The following is a 17,700-nucleotide window of genomic DNA, read 5'->3' as shown; positions in this document are numbered from 1 at the left end:
ATAATACACATGTAACCTAACTCTTATTGCAACATTAATGTTTTAATTTCAGTGAGTCCTGGCTCACGCCAATTCCTCTTCATCATAAACCGATAATCTGAGATGAGATTCTAGAAATGCTTTGTGAAGCGCTCCTGTCTACTTCCACTGGAGATTCTCAGGCTATTTGTTTACCTCCTTTTTGGCATCAGATAATGCACTCTTTATACATATGTATTTCTGCATGTCTGAAAATGTAAGTTTTAGCTCTAAGTCTCTTTTGCAACTACATGAAAGCAGGTTTAGAAAATAATTGTTAAAACTACTTTATTAGAAAGGGACTCAACACCTCGAGAGGAAATGCACCCTGGGTTTGTTCTGACTTCTATTTGGCCAATGGAAGTACTCTGAATAGTAGTATCAGTACTCCCACCTTACAGTTGCTTATTTCAACCATTTGTAATGCAAGTAGTGCATATACGAATTATCATTAAGTGTAACAGGCTCTGTTTCCTGTTTTAAAAAAAAGTCTTTGTAATTTCAGGATGAAATCATGTTTATTAAAATGTGTGATGTTTGTATTTGTAAAACGTGTTAAACCGATCGTATTGCTTGGTTCGGGCCGTAAGCTTAAATCTGAATTCTGCTGTGCAGGTTTGATAACCAGCAAGTATGAGCTTCAGCTGAACTTGATCATGAGGGTGAGATTGTCTCCCTTCTTCTTGGTCACTATGGCCTGCATCATCCCTGAAGGTGTATGGAGATACCTGGACCCTTTGAAGAAATTCTCAATGAACGACCGATCAATCTTGTTGCATTTTCCGTTGGCCGCATCAAAATTGTTACTGAGGACCCCGTAGATGTTCCCTTTGTCGTTCTTCCTCCCAAACAGCAAAAATAGGGCAAAGCAGTCCTTGCCGATAGAGGTGCAAAAGTCCACCATCCTCTCCAACATGGTTGTGTCGCTGGTCTCCTGCTGGGCCAGCTGGAGGGATTCGCTGCATGGCTCCGGTTGGACGCCGTCCTCCTCAGACAGGTGCAGCACTTGGACTGCGATTTGGATCTGAGGATTTTTGGAGGGCTTGTCCAGCACCGCCCAAACCCAGTCGGGCCCCAACAGGATGCGCTGCTCCGGGGTCATGGTGGTGCAGTTGAAGATGTCAGTGAGTTTGAGGTTGACGCTCTCGGAGATGTAAGTCATCAGGAAGATCTGAAAAGGAGACAATATGTGGAGGCGGTGTCTAAAATCCAGAGGAAAATTGGCATAAACATTAACAAGAAGTGACAGAACAAACATGAAAAAGCTGGTGGCTCATCTAAAGTATGTGCCGTGACGGGAAGCATCACAACCAACCTATCGAAACAACATCCAAAAGGTAGAAAGTAAAAGAGTCCGAAAGATCGGTGGGAAAAGGTTGTCACCTGCGTGAGGGTCTCGGGACTGGGGTGGAATTTGTCCTCCGGGTCATTGAAGAGCATGTACTCCTGGGCTCTAGACGAGGCGGTCGTGATGCAGTCGTTGAAAAGAGGGATGAAGTCGTTTTCTTTGGGGACGGGGGGCCTCCTCAGGGTGGAGAAGATGCTGGGTCGGAAGGGTGTGGTGTGATCCAGGGAGGGGTGGTGATCGGAGTTGCTTTTCAATTTGGACAGAAAGGAGGATTTGCTGGTGGCCTGGCCCATGGTGGGGAGATGAGGCGGAGGGACAGATCAGAGGATCTCTGACTCACTGAAAAGAAGAACCGGGGAACGATAAATGGACATCTGGTAAGTGAAAACTCAGTTGTTCCTACTGGAAAAAAGACACTGCGCCATATGGAACCCCTACCGCTACTCTCTCCACTTCCTTTTAGAAGAACCTGCACACCAAGGGTCCATTCAAAACAATCCGAAGCGCAGACGACCAAAGAATAGTCCAACCAAGATATTCAGTGTAACCAAGAATAAAGAAGATGCAAAATCCTCACCAGGCTGCTTCTGGAAGGTTCTCAGTTCTCAATGCCCAGGACCCGTCCTTCACTGCCCTGCTGCAAGACACCACCTGTGTGTGTGTACGACCCTAGCCTTCAAACTTTAGTAGAATATTATTTTTCAGGTGGTGAGTTGCTCTCTGTCAGTGTTCGTAAAGGTGTGGTTTTTGTAACTTACCTTTAGGTGCGTCAATAGAAGGACTCGTCTCACCAATGATCTGGGACTTACCAGGGAGAGTTGAACGCTGGAGGGGTTTGACTGGTAAACAAAACACTCAACCGCCTGTTTTTTAAAAGAGACAGTTAAAACTTGCATTTTTAGTTCAGCTTTTTAAGGACGAGAGAAGATTATGTATTACACGTTTTGAAGCAAATGTGTTTTGCAAATAAAATAAAAATGCTTTGCAGGCAAAAATCATTTCCATATTAGTTTTGTTTTGATGTCATTTAAGGTATACACATGGCTAGGGTTGTTTTTAATTATTTGCATTTCTCAGAAGCAATATATTTGGATAACCAGCAAAGATAATCACACAGGTACAATTAATTTGATACTATATTGGGTGAAAAGAGTGAACAAAATCAAGAAAAAAAAGATGCAGAAATAAACTTGGTTTCACCTGGAATTTCACCAGTGAACGACACATAAGAAGCAAATGTGGGTTTGCAAGTAGAGTGTAAATATGGTTACAGGAACAATGGATTCCAAGTGAATGTTAAATCAAATAATAAGAAAACGTTTCTGTCAGAAGTGGGATTCGAACCCACGCCTCCAGGGGAGACTGCGACCTGAACGCAGCGCCTTAGACCGCTCGGCCATCCTGACACATATCAACATCGGATTGGTTATTTAATAACAATGCAACCCGTACACCTTTATGTCAAATCTGGAGATCCTGCTTGGGTTGGTGAGAGCAGCAACGTGTTCACAAACATTTAAATTTTACAAGATCATGGCAAGTAACATGAGTTCATAACAGTTCATGATGTGTTTTCCGGAGGCACGACCGACAACCATTTCTTCAATTAAGAGATGCTGAAAATCATAGCAGTCCAGAGGTTATAAAATATACGTGCTGTTCTTTGTCACGGGCACTGCGATTGAAACTGAAAAACATAAAATATAAAGGTAACATGAGGCGTTTACGAAATGTCCCTTAGTAAACTCCCGCTTTCTGATGGTCCGTGGAGGTGCAGGAGGTAGTGCGCCTGCGCCATGACGTCATGGCTCGACACGCCCCGCCAGCTTAAATTGAACCGGGAACGCTTCGGTCACTGAGGGAAACAAGGGGTGGAAACGTCCGAGGATTTTATGTTTATTGTTTAAGTATGTCCATTCAGTTGAATTTTCCAAGGCAGAACGTTAATATTGTATTGTAAATAAACACTTGAACAAGTACGTGTAATAGACAAACGGCCGGCTGGTAAGTTTTGTTGTTGTCAAGCTAGCTAACAGTAGCAACTTCACAACAGACGTTGTCTTCGCCGACGTGCGAAAACTACCGGATTAAAATTATACATATCATATTCAAATCGATTCTCTGAATGCCTGGTAACTTCCAAAGTACTTCTTAAGTAATACTTTAGTCTACTTAAGACATACTTCTAAAGTAATCCATAACTATTTAATCCTTTCCTTTCACGACTCTGCAGTTTATCGTCTACTTGTAGATACGTTTTTTTGATAAGATACTTAAATGAGGCTTCAGGGAATAAGAGAAACTTTAGAGCTTTCACATTTTTAAACGATATTTTCAAATTATCTATATTTCTTAAAGATTCGGTGTAACCTAACTTCTGTGTGACATCTTCCTGATTTTTAATTGACTTTCTTGTTAGTATCATTTCAACACACCATGAGTTTATTACGGTTTTATATATATATATAGTCTTGCAATATGCACATTTATTGCATTGGAAAATTACAAATTATGGATTTACTATATATGCTTTTCATATTCTATTATTTGAATTTGATTATAATCACTGGGCACCATTACTTACATAATGTGCAAGAATCTGTTATTAATTGTATCAGGACGATGAGCGAGCTGGAGATCATCAACAATCACATTCATGACAGGCTGAAGTCCATCCAGTTCCTGTTGGATTTGTCAGCAGAAGGTGAGACGAAAATATTTGTGTTCCAGTTCCAAACCATGCTGCTGTAAGAAACTGTTCCTCTCCACATTTGCAGTAAGTCTGCCCCAGAGTAAGATAAAGAAACTTGGACATGAAGTGTTGGCCCTCAGCGGCCTCCTGGAGGAGTTTGAAGCTCTTGTTGGAAGACAGAGAGACCAGCTGAAGGAGCTGAAGGTAATCGAGGTGTCCCTAGTTTGTTCAGCTGATGTTGCTGCTCTTCCCTAAAAGCCAAACGGGTTCTAGTTCAAAGCACACACAGCCATTTCCCGCTGCAGAGCTGCTAGTCTTATGGAGTCATATCAAGTACGACTGCATGTATGAGCAATCATGAATATATAATTAAATTTGCTTTAGTACAATATTGTTTCTTTTATTATGAAAATCTAATGATTATCCTCACTAGATTTTTTTTTTTGTGTGTTTGTTTTCTGCCTCAGGTACTTGAGAAGATGTTCCAGAGGGATGCTGAGGAAATTCAGTACCTGAGGGACAACATGCCCACCCATATGCCCAGAAGCAAAAGCACTTTAAGGTGAAGAAACCATCGGTTTTATTGAAATTCACCAAAGTATTCTACTGGATAAAAACAGCTCAAATCTACAGGAAGAGCTACATAGGACATCTTTCCTCTATGATATACTGACTGCATGTCGTGCACAGACAGAACACTGAACTGCAATTATTATAATTCTATAATTGTAATAACTAATTATAATTATAATAATTGGAAGAGATTATAATTATTGTAATAACTGTAATTCTATATTATTGACAGATAATTGTGAGCAAGCTTTTTTCAGGTACTTAACAAATGTGTTTTAAACATTTTAAACTGCCATCTCATGTCTTCATTGTCACAGCGGTGGAGAAGCTGCCCTTACGCAGCCAGAGGCAGTGGAACGCCTTCCCCCACAAACAGGAAACCATAAGGCCGTCAACAAGACCTTTATCGTGGAGATGGAGGTTTTAACTACGGCAGAGTTTGACAGCATCCCGCAGTGAGTGGGCTCTGCTCATTTCCCACATCTGACATGAAGAGTCTTAATTACGATTTGTGAAATGCTCATACACTATGAAACTAATGATTTCAGATATAAATTATCAATAAAAATAAAAATGCCTGTAAGCATTGGCAATTTTAGCTAATATTCATTGTAGGTCAGTAGAACATACAGTAAGTGTGTCTTAATGGAACATATTTAAAAAAAGTACATTAAGCTGTATATTGTACAGTGTTTACTCTTTCTTAATATTTGTGCCTTTTAATACACAGTATTTAACCTCCCAATACAGCAGTGATTTGACAATTATCTGTTCACATAGGAAACAATTGGCTTATTGACTCTTTTAATTTTTAAGAAGCCTCCTAAAATTGCCAGAATTACCTGAAAATTTGTAGAAAAAGATGACGGCTTAAAGCATAGTAACTAAGTAAAGCATTGAAAGTCAGTCAATTTTATATATGTTTGTTATTTTTGTTCAGTAGTCGTCTCACTGTACCCATGTTGGATGGCAGGTACATGAAAGGCAGAGTGTCCTACGATCAGCTGAATGCCGTCGTGGGGAGCGTCAACACAGCTGTTTTGGCTAAATACAAGATTGTCCACCAGCCATTGAAAACTCTCAACGATCGCTCTCGCAAGCTGCTGCGGCGCTTCAAGGACCAGGAGACCAAAGACACCAAGGGTCTGTGGATAAGCATCTTTACACTGAGAATGCGCAGCTACTCTATAAAGATCCAAATTTTGTGATACTTTGTTGCGGATATTCATGGGACTGGGACTTGCCCCATCCCTCATTGGCAGGATAAGAAGAAATGAATGTGAGCCATTCTTTATGGCATCACTTCACTATCAGAATGGGGCTATACCGCCATCTTTTGACCAAACATTGTTGTATACTTTTATATTCAATTATATAAATATTTAGATTTTGGATATTTTTTTGCTGATTTCTCACCAGTCTCTTGCACCTTTCTATTTATTTTTCTAAGGAAGATTTTTAAACCTAATTGAGATTCAATTAACTTTGTGTGCCTAAAAGGCAGAACAGCTTTTTGTCTCCCCTCAATCATGCTGTTTTATAAACACAGCATTACTCACTTGTTTTTTTTTTTGCTTTATAAAGTGTGATCCAGCTAAACTGTCCAAATGTTTTTCAGGTCAGTATTTTTTCGTAGAGGATGACATCCGTGAATTCACCCAGATGAAGGTGGACAAGCGATTTCAGGGAATTTTGAACATGCTGCGTCACTGCCAGCGGCTCCGTGAGCTAAGAGGAGGAGGACTCACTCGCTACATACTGCTATGAGCAAACAACGGTGACCATCTACTGCAGGATATGCATGTGTTTATTTTTTTTAGACAGTGATGAGACACGGAAAAACAAGTCTGTCCAACATGGACTGAAAATCTTGTGCTGTTGTTACATGGATAACCATCATAAAAAATAAAGTTTATCAATAAGAATACCTAATCATTCTTTTATAATTCTCTTACAATCACTTGAGGGTCATTTTAAGCTTTGCACAAACCTGAGTCAGCTGCTTGAAGGGCAGCTATGCTAACCACAGTTACAGTTCAGAGTTCTACACCTCCACAGAAATAGGTAGTAAGGCATAGGTGTTTCAATAAGAACAGTTGCTGTACATGAAGTTGCTGGACTGAATAATCACCAGAGACAAGAAGGTTTAGTCCACGTGGCCACCCTCCCAACGTCCCAATTACCATTATCCCTTTTATCGTAGGGAAGACTGGTTTTTATCCAGATCTGGCCAATTGCTACAGCAGAATGGGAATGTATGACCTGACATTGGGCAGCACAGAACTGTACTTAGCTTTATAAGATTGAAAAAAACAATGCTCTTGGTATTTTGGTCTGGTATTTAAGGCACTTGTTTCCTGTGGCATTTGATTGGAGCGTGTTGTTAAGTTTGGTCCCATTTATTAGGTGTCATGTGCGATGCCATGTGTGCCTTTTGAGAGAATTGCATGCTGCAAACCTAACAGGAGAAGCTTTTCTCTCTTATGCGTGTTTACAAGTGTTTTAATAGGTTTCCCTTTTCTGAGAATCTTTCACTGCAAACGGTGCAACTAAAAAGTCTCTCGCCGGTGTGTGTCGTATCACTGCCTTTTAAGGTAGTTTGATTACACTGAGCCTGGGAATTGAAATTCTATCAGCAGCTTAAGTCCTCCAACGAATATTGTATATATGTTATCTGCGCATTTGCCTCTCCTAAACGGTTGTTGGGGACCGTCCGACCTGCGATCCCCGTCCTTCTGTCTCTTGAAGTCTGCAAACCTCGTCGTTATTCTTTGACCACACGGAGAGAGAGACGAGGTCCCGTCCGCTGGTCTCCCTCCATCGATCCATCCTACCTGGAGATACTGAGTGACCTGCAGCCTGGACCAGCGGCTGCTCCGCATGGCGCCGACTGTAAACATCCGGTCCGTCCCTACAGCCGGTCGGTGGAAAACATTTTGAATAATTCATTCCGTATTTTGTTCCCTTTATTGTTATTATTATCACCATGGTCGTTGTCATCATCCTTATTATTATTATCATTATTATTATTATTATTATTATTATTATTATTATTATTCTCCTTCATTATTATTACTTGTTTTATGAGCCGTTCCTCCCGCGCGTGTGGCGCTCGACTGTAAACATCCGGTCCATTCATGAAGTCACTCGGCGGGAAACATAATGTATTATCATTATTATCATCGTTATTATTATTACAATTATTATTGTTGTTGTTATTATTGTTATTATCACGCGTGTTGTTATTATTATTAGTATTATTGTTATTATTATACAGATTCATCTATAAGGCCTTCCTTGAAGCTCAATGACGCTTTACGATAGAGGGCACTAAATTTAAACAACATGCAGATAAAACAACATATACAGATAAAGCAAAGGATGACATTGACATAAATTTGTTAATATTGTTTTGGTTGAGGATACACTTTGTTGTGTGCCCACTGTTGATAAGGTTTATTTAAACTATTGATCACAAACAATGCGAGTGCATACAGAACGAGGTAATCACAGAGACAAATTGCAAAATGTGGAAAATGTGGAATTATGATATCTATTGGTGCGTGGTATATATATTTCCTTTAAATATTTAATTGCAAACTCTTTCCATGTCAGTCAAAGTAGTTGTTTTAAAATAACTTGATGTTGTTACTTGAGCATTGCCAGAAATAGAAACACACAAAATTGTGTAAAATAATCAAAGAAATAACAGAACACATGTAATGAAAACAATGTGAAAAGGAGTTTTCCAAGGTATCTGCAAATACGTCTCTGTCCGCTAGGGGGCGCTAGAAGGCGTCAAACAATCACATCAGAAGAAGAGAGGGCGGAAGTTAGCATCAGCAACACGAAGCTAACAGGACAGTCCAGTTAAGTTTGTTTTAAAAAATAAAAATGAGTACATCGCGAACGTCGGTGAAAATGAAACCCCCAGAGGTCTGGCTACAGAGAGCAGGTTCGTTTCCGTCCTCTTCTCCTGTAGTTTTTAGGCATGTAACACCGACGTTCAGGCGGACTTGGCTTCCACGGTGAAGTTCCGATGTTTGCTAGATGTACAGTAGCATCCAGGGCTTTTCTTCATCACTCGAATCTCAATATTCTTTTGTCCCTACACTCGTTTACCGTTCGCATGGTCGCCAAACTGTGCAAATACAAAACCACAATATCAGTCACTGAATCTATGCAAAACAGCCTCAAGGAAATTACACTAATATCTGCAATAACCCATTCAGACCTATAGAAAGACGCACGCACTGACAGACGTAAGTTTTGTTTTTAAATTATTTTAACAAACTCAGTTATTGTGGAAAGGAATTCAAAACCTGTGTTCGACACTCACGACACAGTAGGTCTCATCCTGGTCACATTTGTGGTGATTCAAGTGTTTAGACGCTTCATCTGCTAAAGCTAACTGTCCTTGTAACCACGGGAACAAGCTCATCTGTGGCTCTGCATCTTGTCCCCTGCAGACCCTCAGCAGCTGGTTGTTGTTAAAGAAGAGCTTTCCTCTGAGCAGACCTTTGGTCTGGACCAGGAGAAGCCAGGACCTCCAGAGCATGTTAAAAAGGAACAGAAGGAGCTCTGGACCGATTGGGAGGAGGAAGAGCTTCAAGATCCCGAGGATGCTGATGTGATTAAGTTCACTTTTATTCCTGCTCTCGTGAAGAGTGAGGAGGAGGAGGAAGAGAAACCTCCGTTCTCACAGGTTCATCAACGTAAGACTGAGGAGCCTCCAAACAACTCAGCTCGTCACATTAAAGAAGAAGAAGGTGATGGAGGATCAGAACCAGGAGGCGACTTAGACTCAAGTGGATTTTACCAGCCGGATCCTTGTGACGAGATTTCCGAATCTCCCGATACGGAGACGGATGATGACGAAGACTGGATCAAACCGATCGACGCTTCACCGGGGTTAAAGATCGTGAAAAACATCGAGGTCCCTATAAGTTTCAAGCGCTACAGTTATGGCGAAGAATCGACGACGTGCTCTGAATGTGGGAAAACATTTTCCTGCAAGTCGAAGTTGAGAAGACACGCAAGAACGCACACCGGAGAGAAACCATTTTCCTGCTCTGTTTGCGGAAAAATATTTTCAGACAAAGGAAACATGAAGAAACACATGAGAAGACACACGGGAGAGGAACCTTTTGCCTGTTCAGTTTGTGGTGAGATGTTCTCACTCGTGGGAACTCTGATGAAACACATGAGGACACACAAGAAACCCTTTTCCTGCCCGGTTTGTGGCAACAGGTTTTCAGTTAAAGGGAACATGACTACGCACATGAGGATACACACTGGGGAGAAACCCTTTTCCTGCTCTATTTGCGCTAAAAGATTCTCAGTGAAGGGGACCATGAGGACACACATGAGAACCCACACCGGAGAGAAACCGTTCTCCTGTTCGGTGTGCGGCGAAAAGTTCACGCAGAAAGGAACCATGAGGACACACCTGAGAATACACACCGGGGAGAAACCATACCCCTGCTCTGTTTGCGGTGAGCGATTCTCGCGAAATGGGAACATGATGAGGCACAGGAGAACGCACACCACGGAGTCTGTAGACGATCTGGCGAGAGCTGCAGCAGTGAACTGAAGCTATGGGGTGTCCTCAGGTGAGACCTGAGGAGAATTGCTATGCACTCGCTAGTAGAGATGAGAACGGCACAAGGTTTTGCCGCAAAGCTCTTGCGGTGTCACATACACATGCCCTATTTGGTCGTCGGTACATATAAAACCAGACAAGCACATCGTGTTAAGAACAGAATTTGGGATCATTCTTGGTCCCTTTAAGAGCATCACGTCTGCAGCGGTCAGTCCCTGCGGTGTTCTCTTTGCTTTCCACCCGCAGCCGAGCTGGATTTAGTCTTACGGTATCAGAACACTTGACGTCTCAGGTCTGAGACCTACGGTGGGGTGAGGAGACAAAAAGTACAAGCTGCTGAAAATGCCAGAATCTAGCTTTTGGCCATTTCCAGTGCCAAGTTTGCAATATCTTTGTTGACATTATGATGGGAGGTTGGTAACCACTGGGCTCCTCTACCTGTTTGTGTGCTTTGGCCCGAATTTAAATTGACATTGAAAGATCAGTTGTGGTTTCTATGTTTTATCTCACCCCAGTGTGGATTCCTGACAACTGTTTAGTCGACTTAAGAGTTAAATGTCTCAACTGACTGTTCTACCTGCATATTGCAAAGCAGTGCCACTGTGACACCTTGTTTACATAGAGACAATTGTCTGCAAATCGCTGGTTCCCTTTATGAATTTGACACGGCGGTCAGACTCTGGGAAGAGGTTGTAGGGTTGTTTGATCTCAGTGAGGAGCTCTGCTGCTCTCTGCCCTTCTTTACCCACTGTGAGGTTGTAGGTTTACCAGCCTGTCTTCACGAACTTTTTGCCACACCGTGACAGACTGTCTTAGCCGTTTTAACCTTCACGTGACACGAAGACGAGGTTTCTCGGCCGAAGAACACGGTATTTTGTTCATATTTACCGTGACTTATCACAGATGGATATATCTATTTATTTTTCTCTGACGTCAAGCTGCTTGCTCAACCTATTCAATCGGTGCACCCAAACTGCTGCTATAAAATGTAAATTAGTTTCTCACGTTTTCAGTTGTGCTGTTTTTAAAGTACAGTCTTATTTTAGTTACTTGAGAGTGGAAACTGCACCTTCTGCTGCATGCACTGAAATTCGTCATGGACGCTCAGCACTTTTGCACTGTTATTTCCATACAGCAGGTTTGGACAGAAGCTAATATTTAAATTCAAGAAAATTATTTGCAAATTGGAAAGGAGTACCGTTAGACAGAAAACACATTTTTTTAATGGAATTCAAAGGCATTTGTTGACATGTAGAAATGTGAGCGAAAGATTGTGAGTCTGAGACTCAGCGGGGTTTGGCCGCACTGCCACTGGCAGCCAGGATTCGAAGGAATCCTTGGGAGGTCCTGTTACTCTTTGTTTTCAAACTGTATGCAAGTATATAGTTTGAATGTCCAAGATGAGCATTAAACTTCTATCCAAATAAGACAACGGTGACTCTTCAGTGATTCTTGCTTCACGTGTTCCTTTATTGATCTGGGGAACCCAGAACAGGACAGTGGCGACTTGTTCCGTTTCAGCCGGTGAACAGGTCAAGGTCAGAGCCCGTGAACTGTGGGGGAGGCCTCGCTTGGAGCGCTACAAACCGATTCGGAAGACAATCGGTGAATCGAAGAAGTTTGAAGCCTTTCAACATTACCTTAAAGTCATGAAAAAAGTCAATTTTATTCAAAAATGACAAGATTTTAAAATGTATATTGTTATTGACAGTCACATGTAAGTTCTGTGTTCTGCTACTATCTTATTAGAAAGGAGTTTTCCATTAATTTGTCGAAGTGATGGTGAAGTGAAGTGAAGTGAAGTGAAGTGAAGGTGTAACCTGTGCATCCCTGGATCAAACCAATCCATGGCTTATCTCCTGCTTGGAAAAGAAGGCAAACGTAATTCACACCCACTGGGTGAGTGTTATCTATACAAGTTACTGAATCCTCGAGCTCCTGTAATAAACAGCTTTGCTAGTTCATGTCATGAAAACAGGTAGTGTGACTTTACAGGGGACATGAGTGCAGATTTCTGTACCAACGAACAATCCCGACAATCACTTCCAATGGGCTGAAAGCAAAATACATAAAATTCCCGAGCTAAATTCCTAACCTGGAGTTACCTACAACACAATTACCGTCTGAAAACCATTTTTTGAGAGTTAATCTGGTGGAGATGGACTCCCAGGCTTGGGACAAATGGGCTGATAAACAAAACAGAAGTTTGTACTTGTAAGAAACAAAATGTCCTCAATGCTCTCAACCATCGTATAAAACTTTTTGTTCAGAGATTATTTACAGTCATGTTTGCTCACTGGCTACTGCTGTTCTCGCCGGCACACTTGTGTCTTTTGAGCTGGGTCCTCCAAGTGAATCTGTCGTCACAGTGTCTGCAGCTGAACGGTTTCTCCCGCGTGTGTGTTCTCATGTGCGCCATCATGGTTCCCTTTTCCGAGAAGCGTTCGTCACAAACCGAGCAGGAGAACGGTTTCTCGCCGGTGTGCGTCCTCATGTGCTGCATCATGTTTCCCTTCCGTGAGAATCTCTGGCCGCACACCGAGCAGGGAAAGGGTTTCTCTCCAGTGTGTATCCTCATGTGTTTCAAGATGTTTCCCCTCTCTGAGAACCTTTCGCCACAAACGGGGCACGAAAATGGTTTCTCTCCAGTGTGAGTCCTCAAGTGGTTCATCATGTTTCCCTTTACCGAAAATCTCTCGCCGCAAACCGAGCAGGCGAAGGGTTTCTCTCCAGTGTGTATCCTCATGTGGCCGGTCATGGTTGCCTTTTCCGAGAATCTCTGACTGCAAATGGAGCAGGAAAACGGTTTCTCTCCAGTGTGCGTCCTCATGTGTCTCTTTAGAAGTGAATTGCAGGAAAACGTTTTCCCGCATTCAGAGCAGACAATTGTTTTTTCACTGCTATTACATTTCTTCTCATTGACGGGGACTTGTTTTTTTTTCACAGACTTCACGCTGAATTTAATCCAGTCTTCAGTATCGCTCGTCTTATTTTCAGGGGATTCTGACATCTCTCCGTCCGTATCAGATTGTAAAAGTATGTGTGGGTGAAAGTTGCTGGCTGGTTCTGATCCTGCATATTTGTCTCCATCATCTTTTCTTTTGACATAGTGAGTTGAGCTGATGGTCAGATGTTCCTCGTCACTGTTGTCATCAGCTTTACTCCGATGAAATACTGAGGACTTGGTTTTCTCCTCATCCTCCTCACTCTTCACAGGGATAACAGTGAATAGGGCCTCCATGGTATGAAGCTGTTCTCCTTCCTGACCAGTCCAGGGTTCCTCCTGTTCCTCTTTAATGTGCAGGGGTTCCGGGTCCTCCTGCTCCAGACCGGAGCTCCACTCCTGCTGCTCTGAGGGAAGCTCTTCTTTATTCACAAGCAGCTGCCGGACATCTGCGGGAGACAGGGGACAAAAAAAGGACTGAAACTCTGTGTTGAAGCCAAACCGGGTCGTTTACTTCAGCCGCTGCTGAACATCACCAGCCGCACTGGCATTACAGGTCAGTGAGTTTGCTCAAAGCATTTGTGTTTATGAGATCACACACGAGGAGTAGATCCTACCTGATAGACATCTAAAAAAAGAATGTTCTAACTACTAAAACCGACACTGTTAATGCTAATGAACATTAAGTGAGTGCAGATTTGAAGCCATAGTTTTGTGATTACGTGGCCCCTCCTTCAATCTCACAATTCAGATTCTAATTTGCTGAAATTATTCAGCCTCCTCTAAGACTTTCCAAAAGGCCTGATGTCTGTGTTTACAAACCTGGTGCAGTTGCAGGCAGTGTCTTGCATGATGCATGCAAAGTGGATGGTCTGGGAAAGACCAGTTCATTTCAGGAGCTTTAAAGAACCCCTAAAAGCCTCCTTAAGTAAAACCAACCCCTAAAAAAGGGAAGATGCTGATATTACTTGAATAAGTTCAAGAGCTGCAACATGAAATCTCCTTTTGTAAACCAAAAAGCAAATCTATATGAATAGTCTTAACAATGACAACACTGCTTGAAGACACCTTTACTGTTCTAACCACAAAGTGTCCTTCTTCTTCCCCACCTGATCCTTCATCCTCTTCGCTCTTCACAGGAACAGGGGTGAACGTGAACTTGATGATATCAGGCTCCTCCGGGCTCGGGAGGTGTTCTCCCCCCTCACTGCTCCAGGATTCCTCCTGTTCCTCTTTAATGCACCGAGGCTCTGAGTCTTCCTCCTCCAGACCGGAGCTCCACACCTGCTGCTCAGAGGGAACGACTTCCCTCACCGGCAGCAGGCGAACGTCTGCAGGGGGACAGAAGGTAAACTGGTTGAAGCCGTCGACTCTCACAAGCTCTATTCGGACCATGTTGCAGCACAGAAGAGGACAAACACCTGGGTTTGTAATGCGAATGTGAATTCTGCTGTCATTGCAGCTGTGAATTTCTCAACTGCAGGAATAATAAATGTTATACAGTGATCCCTCGCTATAACGCGGTTTAGTTTTCACGGTTGTGCCTTGTGTTCTGCATTCTGATTGGCTAAATAGTCACTCCGCTTCTTCTCTACCTGTGCGTCAATAACGCTCCAATTTGATATGTACACGTACGTAAAACAGCTTGCCAAATTTACATTACGTACGTGCTAATTCTCTTGCAATTTCAAGTTTCTCTAAAACCCATAATGTTGACAAAACGCTCTGGACCGACAACAGCACCTGCGGCAGGGCCCAAAAGGCAGCGGAAGATGCTATCTATCGCAGATAAAGTTAAACTTCTGGACATGCTAAGGGAAGGTAAAAGCTATGCGGCTGTAGGTCGGCATCACGGAATTAATGAATCTTCCGTTCGTTCCATCAAGAAGGAAGAAAAAAACATAAGGACGACAGCAGGAATGTATAATAGAGTATTTAATTGTATAATAATTGTAAAAAAAAATAAAGGTTTCTACTTCACGGATTTTGCCAATCACGGGTTCTTTTTGGGACCTAACCCACGCAAAAAAACAAGGATATACTGTATATCATATCTCTCCAGACGGACCTTCCTTACACAATTCAACTACATTGTAATACACTGAATTTGAAAAAATGGAGCCTGACGGTGGCTTCGCGCGAAACATACTGATGCTAAACAACGAAAAGAGTTTTTAAAAAATACATAAATGTTTATGACGCTCATCCCAATGCACGAGAGCGCTCCGGCCGTGTGTAACGGACGGATCTGTTCATTTCCAATAAACCGACCCGCTGAGTTCAGCCATTGATGGCGTTGCAAACCTGCACGCTGCTCTGAATTCCCTCCGGCGGATGGACTGAATCCGGTCCACGGCCCTTCCTCCATCCTCCCTGCGGTCACTGGCTAGCCCGGAGGCTGCGGTGACAGCGGTGGACCTCCACGGATTGTCGGCTTACGCGGGACGGGGCTGCGCTCGACAACATCCGGTCCGTCGCGGAAGTCGTCCGGTGAGAAACGCGACTTCCGGTGCACATAAGTTCCCCCCCGTCACAGGCGACACGAAACAAAGGTTCCGGTCACTAAACGTTCATTGAAAGCAGAACTATGCTTTGAGTATTTTAGGGGATTTGGTTATTTTATATTATGTATTGTGTTGCTGCTTGTCTTGCTCAAACTTGTGTTTAAGTTTTATCCTTAAAGTGAGCTCGGACTGGATTGTTTATTTTTAGTTTGTGTTTTCATGCGTCTGATCGTCATCTTTCCCTTTGGGCTGCTCCCTTCAGGGGACGCTACAGCAAATCTAAACCTATTCTCTTCATCCTCTTCTCTCTCAGAGACTAACTTAATGTCCTCTCTTTCCCAATCCACAAATCTTTGTTTTTTCTCTAGACCTCTGCCTGGCAGCACCAACCTCAGCATCCTTCTACCAATATATTCACTCTCCTGTACATGACGAACCATCTCGGTCTTATCCTGTAACAACGAATGTGCTTTCCCTCTGATGGGTTAATTCCTGTGCACATGAGAATTCACCCGGGGTAGAAACCTTTCTGTTGCGCCAAATGTGACAAAATATTTGCCTGCAAGCGATACCTGAGCACATGTGTGATCATACACACTGTCCCCGTATGTCGGCAGAGATTCTTGCTATGGAGCAACGTGACGAAACACAAGAGGATACACACCAGAGGGAAACCCTTTGGCTGCAGCGTGTGCGAGAGAAGATACAACCAGAGGCACCAGCTGCAGAGCTACAAGTGTGCAGGTCAGCAGACACCGGGGCAAATAGGAGTTTCCCAGCAGCATCAAAAACAGGAAACGTTGTTTTGAACTGTTTGCCAACATTATCAGCTTTCCCACATTAATGTTACTAAATGGATATCTCTCCCGGACTGATCTGTCGCTCCGTGAGGTCAGAAGGTCTTCAGCGCTGCAGAGTGTTTCCAAATGTATACCGACATTGTCCTATTTATTTTGCTCTGACAAGCGCATTTCACAGTGTTTCATGTCGCAGTGCGCGTCCGAATAAACCCACGGAACCAGTCAGTGGCCATGTTTGAGTGTCCTCAGTTTCCTCACTGTTTTAACCTAAAAACTTGAAATTTCAATTGTTTTATTTTTCAATTAAATGTCGGGTGTTACAATGTCAGATTATTGATTTTGCACACCTGCTTCGAGCTCACCGAAAATCAAAAATATTCATTCTGTCTGTTTTACCCTGGCAACCATTCACTGTCACTCACATGTCTGGGATCCAAGCAGGCACGTTCTTGCTGGAGGAGGAACCGCTAACAGCAGCTCCACTATCCTGCCATCAGAAAATGTTTCCGTAAAGAGACGATGGTCTGTGGTATCTTTTAAATCTTCTTCTTTTTTCTCCCTCTGAAGGTAATTAAATCATTTGAATGAGTTCCTTTGCAGACATAAATGCAGTATTGTTCATCTACCACAAGATGGCAGGAGATGACCTGCCCTGTTATGATGCTTCCTGCACGCTGCTTTCAGTAGGAAATGCGGGCCTGTCTTTTGCGTTCAAAGGTAAAAGAATTTAATTGTTTTTTTAAAAAAACGCCATGAGATTATTACCCACAGTCAGGCACCTGCCAAGCTGAAGTTCCCCAAAGGTTGTGTCTTAAGATGAGCCCAGGAGTTCTAACCTAAAACACAAATCCATGCTTTTTTTTTTCTAAACAGCCATTAGACCCAATGTGGCGTCTGAGAGGAGAGCGAGGAAACCTCCGTCGCTCTGAACCCTTCACTTTGTGCACGAGATGGAAGAAAACCCCCTCTTTAACGTCAAAGGGAAAGAATTGTAAATGAAAAGAGTTGCAGACATGGGGTTTAAACACAGCGTGATGAAGAGCATTGACTCCTGACTCCGGAGTTGGTTAGCGTTTAGACTGTCTGAGCCAAAGTGCCCAGAAGTTAAAAGTAGTCCTCAACTGTCCAAATGTAAATAATTATGTAAGAAATAAAGACTTAAAATACGGTACGACTACAGGTAATCCCTGCAGGGTCATAGATGGAGTCGATCAATTTT

General features: G+C 42.8%; 4 protein-coding genes, 1 long non-coding RNA gene and 1 other non-coding gene across 7 annotated transcripts; 3 read left to right on the top strand and 3 right to left on the bottom strand.

Moving 5' to 3' along the window:
• Positions 1-279: 279 nt before the first annotated feature.
• Positions 280-2,185, bottom strand: rep15 (RAB15 effector protein). The gene is made up of 3 exons (XM_086163967.1): positions 1,944-2,185; positions 1,402-1,705; positions 280-1,189 (listed from the first exon to the last, which is right to left on the bottom strand). The coding sequence occupies exons 2-3, from the start codon at positions 1,657-1,659 to the stop codon at positions 659-661; spliced, it is 789 nt and encodes a 262-aa protein (XP_086020093.1). The 5' UTR covers positions 1,660-1,705; positions 1,944-2,185; the 3' UTR covers positions 280-658.
• A 504-nt stretch (positions 2,186-2,689) lies between these two features.
• On the bottom strand, positions 2,690-2,772 carry trnal-cag (transfer RNA leucine (anticodon CAG)). Its single transcript has one exon. It is a non-coding gene; the product is annotated as a tRNA-Leu (tRNA).
• Positions 2,773-3,213: 441 nt separating this feature from the next.
• Positions 3,214-7,529, top strand: ska1 (spindle and kinetochore associated complex subunit 1). Of its 2 annotated transcripts, none has more exons than XM_086163968.1 (7): positions 3,214-3,370; positions 3,985-4,070; positions 4,144-4,262; positions 4,526-4,620; positions 4,949-5,086; positions 5,605-5,774; positions 6,250-7,529. In XM_086163968.1, exons 2-7 carry the CDS (start codon positions 3,989-3,991, stop codon positions 6,396-6,398), a joined length of 753 nt encoding a protein of 250 aa, XP_086020094.1. In that variant the 5' UTR covers positions 3,214-3,370; positions 3,985-3,988; the 3' UTR covers positions 6,399-7,529. The 2 variants fall into 2 exon arrangements, with proteins under 2 accessions (XP_086020094.1, XP_086020095.1); XM_086163969.1 differs by having other exon boundaries at positions 3,244-3,273.
• A 1,693-nt stretch (positions 7,530-9,222) lies between these two features.
• On the top strand, positions 9,223-11,797 carry LOC147225184 (uncharacterized; the record flags this gene model as incomplete). Its single annotated transcript, XM_086163687.1, has 1 exon — positions 9,223-11,797. A coding segment is annotated over one exon (1,002 nt), but the record flags the coding sequence as incomplete, so codon positions are not given.
• A 75-nt stretch (positions 11,798-11,872) lies between these two features.
• Positions 11,873-15,681, bottom strand: LOC147225183 (uncharacterized). Its single transcript, XM_086163960.1, has 3 exons — positions 15,482-15,681; positions 14,287-14,508; positions 11,873-13,626 (listed from the first exon to the last, which is right to left on the bottom strand). Exons 1-3 carry the CDS (start codon positions 15,543-15,545, stop codon positions 12,527-12,529), a joined length of 1,386 nt encoding a protein of 461 aa, XP_086020086.1. The 5' UTR covers positions 15,546-15,681; the 3' UTR covers positions 11,873-12,526.
• LOC147225182 (uncharacterized) lies at positions 14,411-16,436 on the top strand. The gene is made up of 3 exons (XR_015107424.1): positions 14,411-14,525; positions 16,050-16,198; positions 16,299-16,436. It is a non-coding gene; the product is annotated as an uncharacterized LOC147225182 (long non-coding RNA).
• The last annotated feature ends 1,264 nt before the right edge of the window (positions 16,437-17,700 follow it).

Source organism: Fistularia commersonii, chromosome 17 (assembly GCF_037954325.1).
Source record: "Fistularia commersonii isolate RoL2024-O1a breed Wild chromosome 17, RoL_Fcom_v1.0, whole genome shotgun sequence".
NCBI classification, from domain to species: Eukaryota; Metazoa; Chordata; class Actinopteri; order Syngnathiformes; family Fistulariidae; genus Fistularia; species Fistularia commersonii.
Note: the sequence above shows the minus strand (reverse complement) of the source record. Positions and strands in the feature narration are given on the sequence as shown.

Coding starts and splice junctions, on each gene's coding strand:
- rep15 (XM_086163967.1), bottom strand. CDS start 1,659: ATGGGCCAGGCCACCAGCAAATCCTCCTTTCTGTCCAAATTGAAAAGC. Junction 1,190..1,401: donor GTCCCGAGACCCTCACGCAG/GTGACAACCTTT, acceptor TCTCCTTTTCAG/ATCTTCCTGATGACTTACAT.
- ska1 (XM_086163968.1), top strand. CDS start 3,989: ATGAGCGAGCTGGAGATCATCAACAATCACATTCATGACAGGCTGAAG. Junction 4,071..4,143: donor GTTGGATTTGTCAGCAGAAG/GTGAGACGAAAA, acceptor CCACATTTGCAG/TAAGTCTGCCCCAGAGTAAG. Junction 4,621..4,948: donor AGAAGCAAAAGCACTTTAAG/GTGAAGAAACCA, acceptor TCATTGTCACAG/CGGTGGAGAAGCTGCCCTTA.
- LOC147225183 (XM_086163960.1), bottom strand. CDS start 15,545: ATGGAGGAAGGGCCGTGGACCGGATTCAGTCCATCCGCCGGAGGGAAT. Junction 14,509..15,481: donor GAATTCAGAGCAGCGTGCAG/GTTTGCAACGCC, acceptor GTCCCCCTGCAG/ACGTTCGCCTGCTGCCGGTG. Junction 13,627..14,286: donor CGAAGAGGATGAAGGATCAG/GTGGGGAAGAAG, acceptor TGTCTCCCGCAG/ATGTCCGGCAGCTGCTTGTG.